This window comes from Limanda limanda, chromosome 14 (genome assembly GCF_963576545.1).
Source record: "Limanda limanda chromosome 14, fLimLim1.1, whole genome shotgun sequence".
In the NCBI taxonomy this organism is placed as follows: Eukaryota; Metazoa; Chordata; class Actinopteri; order Pleuronectiformes; family Pleuronectidae; genus Limanda; species Limanda limanda.
Window position 1 is genome coordinate 6,570,406 of NC_083649.1, and position 17,399 is coordinate 6,587,804.

General features: G+C 43.6%; 1 protein-coding gene across 1 annotated transcript in view; it reads right to left on the reverse strand.

Moving 5' to 3' along the window:
* Window positions 1-17,399, reverse strand: part of LOC133019464 (protocadherin Fat 3) — an 85,379-nt gene that overhangs the window by 44,731 nt on the left and 23,249 nt on the right. The window contains 18 exon segments of the mRNA XM_061085954.1: window positions 607-790; window positions 1,173-1,280; window positions 1,914-2,067; window positions 2,666-3,030; window positions 4,134-4,664; window positions 4,753-4,926; window positions 6,146-6,496; window positions 7,336-7,599; window positions 7,683-7,797; window positions 7,887-8,069; window positions 8,183-8,304; window positions 10,944-11,102; window positions 11,220-11,434; window positions 11,844-12,054; window positions 12,249-12,524; window positions 13,132-13,268; window positions 14,857-14,928; window positions 16,711-16,921. Coding sequence (XP_060941937.1) covers window positions 607-790; window positions 1,173-1,280; window positions 1,914-2,067; window positions 2,666-3,030; window positions 4,134-4,664; window positions 4,753-4,926; window positions 6,146-6,496; window positions 7,336-7,599; window positions 7,683-7,797; window positions 7,887-8,069; window positions 8,183-8,304; window positions 10,944-11,102; window positions 11,220-11,434; window positions 11,844-12,054; window positions 12,249-12,524; window positions 13,132-13,268; window positions 14,857-14,928; window positions 16,711-16,921 — 3,832 coding nt within the window.

Genomic DNA, 17,399 nt, shown 5'->3' on the forward strand with positions numbered 1-17,399 from the left:
GGACCATGGAAAAATGTTGAATCATACCTTCAAATACAACACAGTCAAATTCACTTAGAGCTTTACAAGTTTTATTTCAAATATTAACATTAACTTAGTGACTGCCGGGCAGCCAATAGAGAAAGTAAATAAAAATGTTCCCTATTATTGTATAGCCCCTGTCAACTGCACACAAACTGACAGATTAAGAAATGTATGCCACTTAGGCTACTTTTAAACAATAAATAAAAGTTAAATTAAATAGAATGAATAAAAGTTTACTTAAAATATAAACTTTGAAATAAACAAAAAGTAGACTATTGTTGTTTGCATGTAGGCGATGCAAAGCTAGTGCTTGGGTATGTTTAGATTCTTGTGCAAAAACAAGAGCTGGTCAACATGCTCTGGGGTGATGTTGCTCCCCCAATATATCCCCCCCCGGTATAAACCAATAAATATGTTTTTAAAAAAAAAATATTTAATAAAAAAATCGATTTGAGAGGCAGCATGGCGATTTAAAACTTTGTAACTGAATCGATTTTTTCCCCCATCCCTAGTGATTATACTGTTGCGTTCACTGTAGTATATATAATTTAAATATTCATAAATCTGTGTCCACTACCATACCTCCACCGTCCAGGGCCATCACGGTCAGCACCATGTCCTTGTTCAGAGGATTCTCTCGGTCTAGCTTCTGGAGAGTGGAGATCACTCCGTCCGCGTCGATGTTGAACTGAGTTTTCCCGAGGTCGTTGATGAATGAATACGTGATCTGACCGAACAGCCCGGAGTCCTCGTCGGTTGCACGAACCTGGAGGTCGACACAGAAAGGGTCACTGGTTTGAATCCCAGTTAGGTTTTTCTGTGGGAAGTTTACATCGTTTTTCTTCAGGTTATCCGTTTCCTTGGAGTTTGGTTCATTGGAGACTGTAAAATGTTGTGAATGTGAATGGTTGACCAGAGAGGGCGCCACCTCCTGGGATTGGCTACATCAAAACAATAAGTTTTATAGATAACAGATGAATATTGGATTGTTCAAAACACGTAGGAGACTTTTCAAAAGAAACATGAAGACCCATCTTTTTACCATAACCTTCTCCTGACATGTTTTTATCATAATGGCTGTTGTTCATTTTTAACATCCCACTGCATAATTGATGGAGGGAGACTATTAAGTGAGGAAGAAAACTCACCTGAATGACCTTTGACCCTGGAGGGGCGTTTTCTTGGACCTCAGCCAGGTAGAACCTCTGACTGAACACTGGGCTGAACAGGTTCGCTCCGAGGACACGGACAATCACCTGTGGATCAATGCCACTGTTACAATCGCCATGGTCAACATCGTAATCCTCATCATCTTCATCAACATCATCATCATCCTCATCACACCATCATCAACATCATCATCATCACTGTCCTCCTCACCACACCATCATCGCCATCACCAAAAAACTACAAAACTGGGATGACGTGTTATAACTGTGTTATTACCGTTACATCATGTTACCTCTCCTTTACCATGTTACCACTGCTCCACCATGTTATTACTGCTACTCCATGTTATTACTGCTACTCCATGTCATGGGGTTTATCAGACATGTGGTGAAACGGAGCCAAAAAATCCCACATTTCCCGCTTGTAATTTACATTAAGAGACAGATGTGACCATTTCTTCTCCAGTTGGCAGCGCATCCTCGTAGCAAATTAGAAATGACACGAACACACATTAACCTCTATAGCTGCGGAGCCGCTCAGCTGCCGCCGGTGAAGAGCTGCAGTCGTACTGCATAGCTGCAAAGTGCTCGTGATAAATTTGAAGCGGGGTTTGCTAAAGCAGGTCACGCAGCTTGCTGAGTACTAAAAAAAAAAAAAGAGGAAAAAGACAGCAAATCAGTCGAGAGAAGTAGATTGTGAATGCAGTGAGGCCGCCTCACCTGAGCAGTGTTGGTGAAGACTCCATCTGACACGGACACATTGAGTTGATACGAGAGTTTCATGCCTTGTCTCCTCTTGTTAGACAGACGGAGCACTCCTGTATCTGGCTCCATCATAAAAGTCATCCTCTCGTTGCCGGAGACAACGCTGTACCTGCAGGAGAATCCACACAAATGAGCACGGTGATGATTGTTTAGCTCACAAGCTGCTGGAAATCAAAGTGTTCCTGAGAAGTGCCGAGTTTAATTTGGGTTGTTACTTGAAAAGGTTTAAATGCTCTAATGTTCAGAAAACACATCACCTTCCTCTCACTGTCCTGCTGCTCCTCTTGGCTTCGTTAGGGAACTTGCCAAACTAACCATTAGCATGCATTATGCAAATGTGGAGCATTATCACATGTGTCATCCCAAAGATGCAGAATTATTGATCGGACGACTAACAAGGTCTTTCTGTGCGTTTCTGTGGAGAAGAGGAGCTTCCTGTACCACAGACTTTGTGTTTTTTAACTTGGTAGAACTATTGCATCCAAAAAAAAACACATACAACTCACTGGAGGAAAGAAACTCAAAAAACATTACACGTCTTCTCTAAGAAAAAAAGACAAAGAAGGTTTTCTGAGCAAAATGAATCTTTAAGTTGACCTTTGTTTAAAAGGAAACCACAAAGAAAGGTCAACGTCAACATTCCTGGTACAAAATGTTCCTGCAAAGCCAAGAAGAACTTTCCAGAGTTTCTCTCTCTCTGGTGTTACCTCAGCCTTTGAGCATCACAGATGTCGGCGTCCGAAGCCTGAACACAAGTCACAAAGTGTCCGCGGGGAGCGAGCTCGCTGACGAAGGCCTCGTACAGCGTCTGGCTGAAGTTGGGCGGATTGTCGTTGGTGTCGGTGACCGTCACAGTTACGCTGACGTCGCTGCTGAGGGGCGGGTCTCCGCTGTCCGTCGCCTTGACGATGAAGTTGTAGCGCTGGACGAGCTCGTAGTCGAGCAGGCGTGCGGTGAATATCTGCCCGCTGCTGCTGTCGATGTGGAAGTAGTCGCTGCTGTTGTAGATGTCAGATAAGATCTGGTAACTCACTGCAGCGTTCTTCTCCGAGTCCTGGTCCTGAGCAAACACCTTCAGAGAGAGAAACATTTAACTTTTCAGCGCATTATGAATTATTCAAGATAAGGTCTGGTTTGTTTGCCCTGATAGACGCTATAAGGCTGCGGAGGCCTTTCAAAAAGGAGATGAAGTTCTGGGTCTTACTGAGACTTTATCAGACACAGTCTCATCACAACCAGATCAAAATGATAGTTAAACAACTAAAATAATGAAGAAGTGTTAGCGTCACTTAAATGGAAAAAAAAGATTTGGAGAGTTCAAGAATGAAGTGGAAATATCACGAGAAAAAAGCAATAACTTTAGGCCACATATCGTTTTAGAGGAGCAATATCAGCAGAGTCTGTGTTAAAATGAGAATTGTGGAGCATCTCGTTATTGCTACTAAACATTTTCTGATGAAGGTTTTTCTTTTGGCTTTATTATGATTATATTTCTCATTAAACTACAAATTTATTCTCACAATGTTATGACTTTCTTCTCAACTATGACATATGCACATACTATTATTACTTTATACTCACAGGATTTTCGAAATCTCAGAATATTTTCTTCATATGGTCCTAAATACACCATCCTAATACTACGTGGTAAAAATATACTATCTAATATTATATTGTAAGTAAGAGGATAAACTCTGTTGTTGTTGATATCAAGTGTTTTGAGCTGCATTGACGAAATAAATTTACATAGTTTGACCAATGAAGTGAACTACATCACAGTTTCAAGCCCAGGTGTATTGTAAGCTACACCACATAATAATAAGATCCATTATTCTTAAATTGATTTCTTGAATACGAGAACAATCAAATAAGGCCAATAACCCGTCTGATTACAGATATTATTACAAAAAAACAATGAATTCAAAAAAGCAATGTCTTAGAATTGTCTCAGGGCAACAACAGCTCTGGTCTATTATCTGCTAAAGGTCGAGTGCGTCCACTGGGAAATTTCTAGGGAAATATGGCACTATCTGCTCATACATAAATGATTCGGAAACTAATATTCGTCCACAGTGCTGCCGAAGGGAAGTGCAATTGTAAACAATCATTCAGTGGAAGTACACACACTGTACAGACACAATACACACACTCACTCACACACACACACACACACACCTGTAACACTGTGGTTCCGATCATGGAGTTCTCAGGCAGCACAGTGGAGTAGGAGTTGTTGAGGAACAGCGGCGGGTTATCGTTCACGTCCAGCACCACGATGTCCACGTCCACCTCCGACTTGGCCCCGGTGAGAGTGTCTGTAGCCTTCACCGTTATGCGGAAGTACTGCGTGGTCTCGTAGTCTAACGGGTAAACCACACCGATGACCCCCGTGTCGAAGCCGATGTCGAACTGGAGCGACGGGTCTCCGTCCGAGATGCTGAAGATCACGGTCTGGCCTTCGGGGCTGGTGGCGTTGATGCACAGGACGGAGGTGGAGACGGCCACATCCTCTCGGACGGTGACGCCGTAGAAGGGCTTGTCAAACACCGGCATGGCTTTATTCACCACGGTGACGGGCAGCTCCACCTCACTGGACAGAGGAGGGAGGCCGCCGTCAGTGGCCACAAGGACCAGCTTGTACTCGGCGTTGGATAAATCCACCTCGAAGGCTCTTTTCAGGCTCAGCTCCCCTGTCACTGGATTCACCTGCACACAATATGGAAGCAGTGGTTTGAAGCATGAAGAAACAACCCATGGATTTCCAGACTTCCTTCAGGACAGATGCAGCTCTCACCTGAAAGTTCTGGTGCTGCTCCTTCAGGCTGTAGGTCACTTCTCTGTTCCGGCCGAGGTCTCGGTCAATGGCCGACGCCTTGAAGATCGACAAACCTGGCTCCGCTTCCACCTGCACAGCAGCGTAGTACGGGAGGTTCACAAACTCTGGAGCGTTGTCGTTCACATCCTCCACCTAAAGAGAGGACAACAACACATGTATGGGGTATTTGTAAACAAAATTTGTTAAAAAATTGAGGGGAACTGAGGGCTTAAAGAATCGTGATGGATCACAAAAACCAGGATTACCACCCTGTGTTTGTCTCCCTCCATCAACAAATTATGTTTCTGTCAACAAAACAAAAAAAGCCCACCGTGACCTTGACCGTTGATAAACCAAATCTAATCAGTTAATCCATGATTCCAAATGAACATTTGAACCAAATTTGATAGGATTTCGTGGAGAAGTTCCTGATAAATTGTGTTCACAAGGAAAATAATCTATTTTGTCGGGTCATTGACCTAAGAACACAAAAGTCTAATAAGCTCTTTTTTGAGTCCAACTCAACGTTTGTACCAAATTTGAAGAATTCTCCTCTAAGTGTTCTTGAAATATCATGTTCCCAAAAATAACATGTACATATGGACAGACCACATGAAAAAATAATGTCCCTGGGTGTTGATAGAGAAGAGAAATAATAAAAGCAAAGCATCGGGCAAAAACTTATAACCAAACTGGAATCTGGAATTTAAAACTGTATCAAAGACTGAATGAGTTTGTTCACAAAGCTAAATAAACAAAGTCTGTAGAGGACACGACACAAGGAGCAACAAGAAAACACAATCGGCAAAGCTTCCATGCAAGTGGGAAATAAGACCCTCATGCACACACACACTCACTCACACAGACACACACACACACTTCCATACACAAGTTTCCACTCCCACCTATTTTGTAGGGTCACAGCGACCTTGATCTTTGACCTAAGACCACAAAAGTCTAATAAGCTCTTTTTTGAATCCAACTCAACGTTTGCACCAAATTTGAAGAATTCTCCTCTAAGTGTTCTTGAAATATCGTGTTCACAAGAATAATATGTACATATGGACAGACAATATGAAAACAAAATGTCACTGAGTGTCGCCAGAGAAGAGACATGATAAAAACTTATCCCCCAACTGGAATCTGGAGAAGCTCAGATCCCAACATGAATAAAAAAAACATCCAATTTAAAACTGTATCAAAGACTGAATGAGTTTGTTCACAAAGCAAAATAAACATAGTCTGTAGAGGACACGACAGTGAGCAACAAGAAAACACAATCGGCAAAGCTTCCATGCAAGTGGGAAATAAGACCCTCATGCACACACACACACACACACACACACTTCCATACACAAGTTTCCACTCCCACCTGCACTCGGACAGTCACCCGGGCCACTCTCAGTATCTCGTCCTCTCTGTTGACCTCCACCACCAGCTCGTAACTCTCCCTCTCCTCGCGGTCGAAGCGCACGCCGGTGGTGAGCACCACTCCGCAGGTCGGCCGGATGCTGAAGCGTCCGCCCGGGTTCAGCAGAGTGTACTTGAGCGGCTCGTTGAGGCGCTGGCCGACCGTGTTGACAACGGTAACCACGGTGACATTGGCCACGTTCTCTGCGATGGAGGCGGAGTAGAGCGGCTGTGTGAAGAGGAGGCCGCTGTCGATCACTTCCCTGACGACCACGGTCAGAGACGCCGTGCTGGAGAAACGTCCGTCCCATACCTAGAAACGGACAAATAGAATAGCGCTGAGATGACTAATGATAATCAAGATTAAGATTAAGATACATTTATTGCACAGACATGCACAAGCACACTCATGCAAGGAGGGAAATTTAACCTCTGCTTTTAACCCATCTGGTGCAGGACACACAGAGCAGTGAGCAGCCATGTACGGCGCCCGGGGAGCAGATGTTGGGGGAGTAAGGTGCCTTGCTCAGGGGCACTAGACAGGGTAGGGAGAATCCTCTTGGATTTTTGGACAGATCAATCCAGGTTCGTCTTTTTGTTGTTTCTCCGTGGAGTCGAACCAGAGACGAACCAGAGACCTTTTCTGCCCAGAGTCCAAGTTTCTGCCACTAGTCCACCGCCTATCCCCAATTTGTTATCTATCTATATAAAACACGCAAACACAGGGGGAACATGCAAACTCCACACGGGAAGACCCTGACCACACCGGGCTCCAAACCCTAACCCCGCCTCGACCTCATCTCAGATGGGGAAACGTCTCTTCACATATACAGAACAGCTGACTCAGGCTCAGACTTATCCACAGAATGTGATGCTGGAGGTTTAAAAAAAAAAAAATACTGCGTGCGTTGCTGTTTTCTTGTCTCCACCCTGAAGCCTGTAGAGCTGCAGACCACCGCTCGCACTCAAGTGTCCTACATCAAGACACTGAATAACCACAGGCTCTGTTCTCTAGCTGACCCCCTGCTCTCACCTCCCTGGGGGAATAATTACTATCCAGGCCAAGAGCATACTGATTATCAAAGCCTGAGACAGAGACACACAGAAATGCTAATCACGTGAGCAGCCTGTCCACTGGATCAATCACTCTACCTTCACATTAAAGCGGTAACGATCCTTGTTGAGGTTGGGATTGATGACGGTCACCACTCCAGTGTTGCGCTGCACCGAGAAGTGCTCCACGCTGTTGTCCACCAGAGAGTAAACCAGCACGGGGGTGACCGACTTGTCCGAGGTCGTGTCAGGGTCAAAGGCCTCGACCCGGAGCACCTCCACTCCCATGTAGGTCGGCAGGAGGAGGACTGTCTCGTACGTGTCCTGGGAAAACCTCGGAGGCGAGTCGTTGATGTTGAGCACCTGAGAAGCACCAGATAGAGAGACTTTGTGAGTTTTCAAATAATACAGGAGGAATAAAAGTGGTGTATGAGGCAGTGATCTACCTTTATAACCACGTCTGCTGGGCTGTCAGCCGTCTGAGGAGGCAGACCACCGTCTCGGACATGAACCCGGAAGACAAACTCAGAGAAGGTCTCGTAATCCAGGCTGGCGATTGTCCTTAAATGTAAGAACAATTCATTTACTCAGAAATCACGATTTATATCACGTTATGAGCAGGTGAATCAGAGAGAATCAACGTCACCGACCGAATGGATCCCGTCCCAGAATCCACGCTGAAGAACGTGCGAGCGGTGTCGTCTATGATCTGGAACACCAGCAGGGCGTTGTGGTTCCGGTCCCTGTCGGTCGCCCGGATGACCAAAGGGTTCCCGTCCTCTCCCAGCACCACGCTGTTGACTGGAGCAGCCTCACTGATCTCACCCACATACCTGATGTGACAGAGGGAAACTCTACGTGTAAACTAACTGTCAGTTCTCAATGTGACATGTCAGCACCAAACCTTTACTTTCTATCTACTCGGCAAATTAGCTTCCACTGATACCTGATTTGTTGGAAGACCGGCGGGTTGTCGTTGACGTCGCCCACCTGGACGATGACAGAGGTGCCGGCCTCCACTCCGGCCATGCTCAGAGCCTGCACCGCCAGGAAGTAGGAGGTTGTTTGCTGGCAAAACAAAGATGAGGAAATGTTGCAAGTAGGGTTGCAAAATTCTGGGAATATTCAAACTTGGAAACTTTCCATGGGAATTAACGGGAATTAACGGGAATATACGGGAATATACGGGAATAAACTGGAAATGTTGTGGGTAATTTATACTAACTGTATTTACCTTGTCATATACAGACATAAATATAAACATTTTGTTTTGTCATAGGCTGATTTGAGCCCTGAGGAAACTTTGGGCACTTGACTATATGCTTCTGCATCGTTGTGTCATTCTTAACATAGGTCTTTGCACAGTATTTGCAAATGTACACAGCCTTTCCTTCTACATTGGATGGGGTGAAATGCCTCCACACATGAGAGAGTGCACGTGGCATTGTTCTGTAGAATAAGATGAGAAAAAAGTTTGTAAAAACACACTAATGCAATGCCAGAGATATAAATAGTTAGCCAAACAATTGGAATCGTCTGTAAAAATATTTTACAATTGATGGATAAATGAATGGAAATAGGCTAGATGAACAGATGAACAATCCTCAATCAGCATGCTAATATATTTTCCCCAGTAATATCATCGAAACTTACCTGACTAGTCCTGCACACTACAGCAGGGCTATTGAGGCCTGCTGCAGGATGCTGGGAATTATCCCAGCAGTTATTTTAATGGGAGAATGCACAGTGGAGGGTTGAAACTCAACGTGCAACGTGTGCTGCATTCCATACATCTTTAAAATAGAGTTTTGAATGATGTTTTTATTGCTCAGAGTTTGTCTGCAAGATATCACAAAAACAACTGCACAGATTTCCAAGGGTGTCAGGGAAGAATCCATTAAAGATTGGTGCAGATCAGGATCAGGGGGTGGATGCAGAACGGTTTTTCATTCTCTCTGGCATCGCAAAATAAACAGTTTTTCACTAAAATAGCGGAGAATAATTTATGGATCTAGATGAAAAAAATATGGAATTTTAAGGGGACTGATTTCTATGAGTTTGTGAAATGTGGTGCAGGTTGTTTGAATACAAGGGGAACGTTTGAGAGGCATGTGTTCTCCTGAGTGCCACTCTGGTTTGTACATGATTTAAGTGAAAAGTGAAAAACAACCTCTGCAGGAAACCAAAATTCAAATGAGGCTTTCTTCGAATGTTAGTGTGCACCAGTGTTAATTTTGGCAGCTATTTTTGATTTAGTCTTAGTCTTAGTCTTTTGACGAAAATGCATATTAGTTTTAGTCTAGTTTTAGTCATTTTTATCCTTGTTAGTTTTAGTCTAGTTTTAGTCGACGAAAACAAATTACATTTTAGTCTAGTTTTAGTCGACGAAAACAAATTACATTTTAGTCTAGTTTTAGTCACATTTAATAGCCACATTAAACTCCTTATCTTCCCTTCTAAGGTCCAGGGACCCCCTGTGTTGTGTCTACAACTGCGTACTAGTCTAGCTTGCAGTACTTAGGTTGTCCATTAGATGTCCCTCCTATAGGTCTATAGCAGGGGTCGGCAACCTTTACCATCAAAAGAGCCTTTTTGCCCCCTCTTCCCCCAAATAAAATTTGTCTGGAGCCGCAAAACATATTTGATAACAAAGCTGATAAAATGTTGTATAAAGTTATACTATACTAATCTGTAGATTATTGCATTTATGAAATTATAGAACAACAATAAAGAAAACTGTTGACATTTTATTTATTTTGACCCTTTTACAACAAAGGGAAAAACCAAATGCTTATGAAGATGAGAAGAAAATACACAGGCAAGTGTAGGCGAACTTTGAAATAAATTAAACGCAGAACTATGTAGGGTTATTTGAGTCATCCCCATATTTGTGGGAAATGTATGAAATAAGAAGTACCCTATTTTGAAATAAATAAAAACATATAGCTGCAGCCTATATATTTTAGTTGGCGAAATGTGAAAACAAAAAGTGAAAGCAGATCAGACTGGAGGAGGAAACTGAAGCTCGGTAGAAACCAGCTGCAGCTTCTGCTCTGATCCAGAAGCTGCGGCGCTGATCTCAGAGCAGCTGAGACCAGAGAAACTCTGTGTTTTCACTGTTTCCATAGTTAAGAAGCAGTCACTGAGCAGCTGCTTCACATGAACGAGCTCTGATCTCACTGTCTCTCTGAGCGAGTGCGCGGGGGCGGAGCCTCGGGACCGGTGCGCTGTCTGGCAGCACAGACACACACACACACACACTCGCCGCTCCGGGTACTTCATGACGGCCTGACACGATTATGTTTTAAAAATTGTTGTGACTTAGTCAACCGCCAACATTTTCGTTTCGTCTCGTCTCGTTAACGAAAATTAAAATAGATTTCGTCATAGTTTTTATTTTCAAAGATCCATTTCGTTACGTCTTCGTCTCGTCTTAGTCATGGGAAAAGGGGCGTTAACGAATATTTTTCGTTGTCGTTATCGTCAACGAAATTAACACTGGTGTGCACCACTGCTTTTCTATTCCAAGGACTTAAAAAATCTTACAGCAACTGTGCAAAACAGTGATAATATTCATAGAAAGGCTACAGAGTTTGTTTTAACATCTGTTCACTTCAATAATCAACGCGTCATTGGCCCAAACTTTTTCCTGAGTATCTACAACGAGTGCTTGCAGCTGGATGTCGAACTGAAGATCATTCACGTACCTCGAAGTCAAGTGCTCTGCGTGTGCTGATGACACCGGTGTGTTGGTTAATGAAGAAGCAGCTCTCCTCGTTGCCCCTGCTGATGTCATAGATGAGAGCCGAGCGGCTGAGGGCGCTGACGGTCGTCACGTACGTCCCCACGGTGCTGTTCTCCATTATCTGTAAATACAAAGTCTAATTTTAGGCTGAGTTAAAGTCCACTGGTGATCCTGTATTAACCTATTGAATATTAGAGATCGTCCCCCGATACACCCGACTTCTCAACTCTTTCTTTACCTCAGCCTGGTACTCCTTCTGAGAAAATGTAGGTTTGGAAAAGTCGGAGAGAATCATGGAGATGCGAACGGAGGCTGTGGCCATTAGGGGGGGGAAGCCGCTGTCCGTGACCCGAACAGTGAGAGTGTAGAAGCCCACGAAGGTCAGATCCAGGTCCTTGGTGATGAAGATGAGCCCCGTGGTGTTATCGATGCCAAACACGCCGGCGGAGTTACCTGCCACAAGAGTAAAGGTTAAACCCTCCATTACTGGTTAATATATAAAATTTAGGGCTGGGCAAGTTAACTCGTTTCAATGGAGTTAACTCGAGTTAACTCGAGTTAACTCAAATGATGAGTTAACTCGAGTAATTATTTTATCTCGCATTCACTCAGGTTTGATTATTTATTGTTTTATTGTGAAAGTCAGGCTTTTATTTTGTGAAAGTCTGTTGCTGACTGCTGCAGAACAGGAAAAAAGAAAATAATTGGCGGATAAACAATCGAGTTAACTCATCACTTGAGTTAACTCGATTAAAACGAGTTAACTTGCCCAGCCCTAATAAAATTGAATTTAAATCCCCGTTTGTGAAACTGATGAAAAGAGAGGAAAAGAGACAAATACAACTTTCAGATAGCATCACACCTGCTTCTATGGTGTACGTAAGCTTCCCGTTGATCCCGTTGTCTTTGTCCAGGGCCGTCACTTGCAGCACAGACGTCCCAACGGGAGACGACTCGTAGGCCAGAGCGTCGTACACGGTGCTGGTGAAGTACGGGATGTTATCGTTGGAGTCCTCCACCGCCACCAGGATACGAGCCAGGTCTCGGTTAAATGGAAATTCCTGATCCTTGACCTGCAGCAGCATCAGGGAAAATGAGAGAGGAATACTGACGGTGTTGCGGGAGGCTATAAATGAAGGAAACCAGCTCAAATTAAGTTTGGCAGGTGGAGTTGTTGCCAAGAGGTGCATTACTTGGACGACACCTAGGACACACACACACACACACACCAACAAACACACTCATGAGTTGTTGTGCGTCCTCTCACCATGATAGTGAGGATGTGCTGCGTTCTGGCCTCGTAGTCCAGCCGGTCCGCCGTGTAGACCACTCCGGTGCCGGGGTTGACCCTGAACAGCCTCATGCTGGCCGGGTCCACGCTGCCGTAGATGGTGAAGCTCAAGCGGGCGCGCTCGTCCACGTCTGTCGCTCTCACCCGCAGCAGCTCCATGTCAACCGGCACGTCCTCCGAGACGCTGACATCGTACGTCGCCTGCGAGAAGACCGGAGGGTTGTCGTTGCTGTCTTGTATCCGGATGAACACCTGAGTGACGAGGAGAGAAAGGGGTTGGGGGGGGTTTAGAGAGAGTCGGTGGAGTTGGTGCAGAGAAGAATCGTGAGCAGTGTGTTTTCCTGGCGGATAAGAGCCCTGGTTTAGAGGCAGCTGATAATACGTTATATAGCTACGTGGAAGTATTGTCATCCCTGTTTTTTCAAAGGAAGAGATACCTTTAAAACTGTTATCACATTCTCTTCACACCGAGGCAAGGCAATATTTATGTCGCCTCTCAGAGCCGCATGGTGTGTTGTCAAAGAGGGATGTGGGCAATTTTGGGATTTACACAAACGTTTGACCTTTCCTTGCCCGGGCTAATCCCATTAATCCAGTGATATCGAGGATTCCCCTCACAAGGCCGGCCCGGTGGGGCAGCCCAGGCAGCGGGAGCACGGGAAAATGTCAAAGGCAAGAGTATATTTCATAGTCAGCAAGAGATCATTTGGGGGAAAAGGGAGGGCGAGTGTCGGGAGGGAGGAAGGAAGGATGAGAGTAAACAGCTCCTCTCCCAAGAGGTAACAATAATTTAATTTGATGTGGGTCTGGAGTGTGTAAATGGAAGAGCCAGAGCATAACAAATCAAGAGTGTGAGTACCTGCGCCGTGGCAAAGTTGGTTCCATCCGTCACCTGAATGGTCATGTTGTAGACAGCCTGCACCTCTGCATCCAGGGGCTTGGCCACAACTAGAGAGCCCACGCCGACCTGAAGGTCATACTGCATGTCAAAGCTCCCTGGAATCACACACACAGATCACACAGGGGTTCAGCCGCTTGGCATTCACTTTGTGTGCTGAACTCAGGTGCTCTAAGTTATTACTGTGTAATGGTTTTGGCCAGGTGCCTGTGTCTGGAGCCGGAGGGTCTGTGAAATAACCTAAAAATGAAGCAAAAAAAAAAAATGCAGTGCAATGCAGCGGCGAGCCCACTTGGCAGCCTGAGAGCTGCTAACAGCCACACAAACATCTGTCTTATCACTGCAAAACACAACCCATCTCAGAGATCAGAAAACCTGCAGCCGGGCCTGTGTTCCACAGGCGGTGAGTGTACAGTTTAGAGGCTTAATGTTTGATTAGAGCGAGGGCGAGGGTTGACGAGCGTTAGGTATTCAGCTCCATCCTCCGTCTCACTTCAGCTTCTCCCTCTCTCTCTCGAGATATCTGGGAGCCGGAGCTGTCCTCAGCATATGAATACTGATTGGGCATTTTTCACGGGAGCGGTGATGTGTGTTGAGTTGGAGCAAACCACGGGGATTTGTGCTTTTTGTTGTTGTGTTTTTTTTTTGTGTGGGTTGGTCAGTATTACACTACGGGGGAGCTGTCTCGCAGCATTAGGAAAAACAGAAATTTCTGTGTGAAGCGTCGAAATAAATTGTCCTGTTTCTTCTCTGTCTGATCATATTTCACAGGTTGTTATAGTGTTATTGGAACAGTAGCATCGGACCAGGTACTGTATGTTTATGTGTCTGCAGAAGAAACTGAGTAGTTAAGTTAATAAATTAACACAATAACGATGCATATAAATCTTTTCATTCGAAAAATGATTTATATTCAATATCACACTCTTTCAGATTTGTTTTAATTAAAGATAACAACATTGATTGCTGTCAGCACTTAAGTGACAGGCGTGACTAATAAGTTAAAGGTGCGCCGTGGAATTTATGATCTGTAGTGTTTACAGCCATACATTTTTATATAGTTTAATTTTTAACACATATTCTGTCAGTTATATTCTATAACTATACAAAATACATATTCACAACACAACAATTACAAAAACATGTATATATATATACATATAGGTATATATTTTTTTTTTCTACGAATGCAGTACTTTGGACACAGACATAGTATTCTTTACTTTATCCTGTCAAATGTGGTATAACACATTTTTTGGGCTAATGTGAACTTGAGTGAAAACCTGATGATTTCGTCCCTCATTTGTATCTTTGAAAAATTGTTTCAGCCATTTGCCAGTAAAATGATTTCACTCTTTTATCTCCGTTTTTGGTCTCCACCCACTCCTGAGGAAAATATGTCTCCCTTTAAATGCTTAATGATTTAATATGCTCAGCAGCTGGTCACTGACTTAAACTCTAAACTTTTAACAAGTAGCATGACCTGCACTGCATGGAAAAAGATAAGAAATTAGCGCTGTTTGTGTGAAGTTGTATGAGAATCCTTTTTTAAACCCAGATCAATATGTTCTGCCTTTGGCGAAACAAGCCCCGGTGCTACACGCTGCATTTCAAGTGTTTGCTGACTTCCTCCAGACCTGAGGCGTCGGAGGAAGAGGTGTGGCGAAACTGAAGCTTTGACCGAACCTGTGTCGAGCGAGCAGTTCCTTCCACAGGCGTTCTGTGGAATGTAGAACATTTCTCTGGCTAGACGTCCACCTAGGAGAGAGGGTGAGAGGGATACAGTTAGAAACAGAGATTATTAATATTAAAGAATTGGAGGATATTCTCCTGATCAAAGTCTGCTTCATTTACAGTTTATATACAGCCGCTCTGCAATGTCGACAGTTTTCACAGTCATGAGTGTTATTAAGTAATGTAAGCAGACTGTTCATCAGAATAATTCAGCACAGGAGATGAAATGTGACTCAGTCGTGAATGATAATTTGAGTCCAGCTCCAGAAGTTTGAGAGAAAAAATCCTCATCCCTCCGCTTTCACTTTAAGCACAAGAAAATTAAATATTAAAAAGCTTTTCCTGTACAATTACCCCTCAGGCGTCATACATTAGCATTTTCTGTATCTTTTAAAGAACCTCTAAGTGAGGAATCTGGGTCTCTGCAAATGTTTAGTTTTTTTGTCATAAAAACTACCGAATAGCAAAAGCAGTAATTATCTATTGTATTCATGGGTTATTCTCTCACAGGCTTGAATCAGGAGGTAACAGCATGGAGCTGCTCAGCAGCAGCAGCAGAAGTCGTTCTTTCATTGTCATAAGTTTGCTCCTGAATAAATAAACCCTCAAGAGCAAGATAACTTTTTTTTTTAACAGACTTTGCCCTTTACCTGTTTACAATTAATCTCCATTACATAATGTGCCGGTGGCATTTTGATTTTAACAAGCTAATTTAGATTGTGAGGTTAATGAGAGGTAAAAGAAATGAACAGAAATACGTGCATGTTATGAGAAAGATGTTGAGGACCGGGAGGAATCTGAATCAGGCTGGGTTTACTGTGTGTAACATTTCAATTTTAAAGGAAACTTATTTCTTTTGCTGTTTTTCTTTTCCTGCAAAAAATTTCTCCATTAAAAATAGTAAGTATAGAGTGTTGGTTCTGCCTCATGCAGGTCCAACAAAAACAGCCAATCAACATCTCCACAACACTATGATGCTGAAACTATGCAGATGGTTGAATTAATTCAATTCAAAAGACTTTATTCATGTCTTGAGAGGCAATTCAGGATTTAAGTGGTTCTGTCTGAATCTGACTCACAAGTCTGATGCTTCCAGGAATAAAATCAGTGTTCCTCTTTTTAACATGTCAATTTCAAAAAGGTGGATACCAGGTTTAAGGTGTCTTTGAAATATTATTTTGTTTATATTTGACATTAAAGGGACTCTTACCTTTGTTGCATTTTTACACTTTTTTTGGATAAGGTTAAATTGGTATTAATAAGGTAATGACACTCTAAAATGCAAGACAGACCCACCAGGAGTAAAAACAAACAATTATTTCACTCTCATAATATTTAGTGAAAACTTCAACCAATAAAATTCTTCGGACCGAAGGACCTTATTGGCCGACAGACCTGTCTGTTTGCTGCATGGACATGCGGGTTTTCCGTCTGCTTCTTGTGGCGCATTCGGGCCCGCCATCAAGGCATGTGAATGTAAATGTATATAACTTACCGGTGCTTCTGAATCCGAATCCATTGCTTTGGTAAACAAAAACTCACGTGCGTGCGCGGAGGCAGTAGGTCGTAAGTCTGCTTGTAAATAAAGTTTCTTCAAAAAAACACCGCGGATGGGAACGAGGGGGTGGGGCATTGGAGGAAGGCGGGATGATTTGAATGTGCTGTAATTCTCAAATGCAACAAAGGTAAGAGTCCCTTTAAAGGACAATAAAACACATAATTTCTATGAATAAATGCATTTGAATTTCCTTGAAATCACAGGATCCATCTCTGGCCTGTTCCGTGCGACGCGTTAATTTGTCTTACCCACGATATTGAACCAGACAGGCGTGCTCGACTGGCTGACAGCGACGACGCCCACCGGCTGAGCCACGGCAGCCGACTCCGAAATCGAGAAGTTGTAGTACCTCTGGGTGAACACCAGGGGCCGGGACGAGGGGACGGGTTTGCGAATCCACTCCACGTGGAGTTTGACAGTCGACCATAACGGAGAATCGCCGCTGTCCTCCGCTTTTATCTGAGAAAGTGAAACAAATATTAGACGTAATTGGTGTAGGAAGTTAATTCAGAATGGATTCATCACTAGGATTCATCTGGGGTGAGCATGTATATTTATTCCAAGCAGGCAAACGTCAAGACTATTAGAATTCAAGCCTCCCTGTCAAAACAATAATGATAAAATCTATACTCATCTCCTCCACACTGACACCATCCCCCCACATTTACATACAACTGCACCTCATCCATGAATTATATTTAACATTAACCTCGACAGTTGATCTCAGCACTTACACGGGGCGGGCCGCCTCTGTCTGACTTCAAATTACTCACTCGTCACTTTCACACATCGAATCGAAAGCGTCATAAATCAAAAAACAAATCTTCGGAGGGAATCGTAAAGTGTCGTGTTCACTGACGAGTCGAATGCTTTATTATCTCCGCCCCAGGAGGTACCGTTTTCTTATCTGTTAAGTAAGCAGCAACAACTTTTGAAC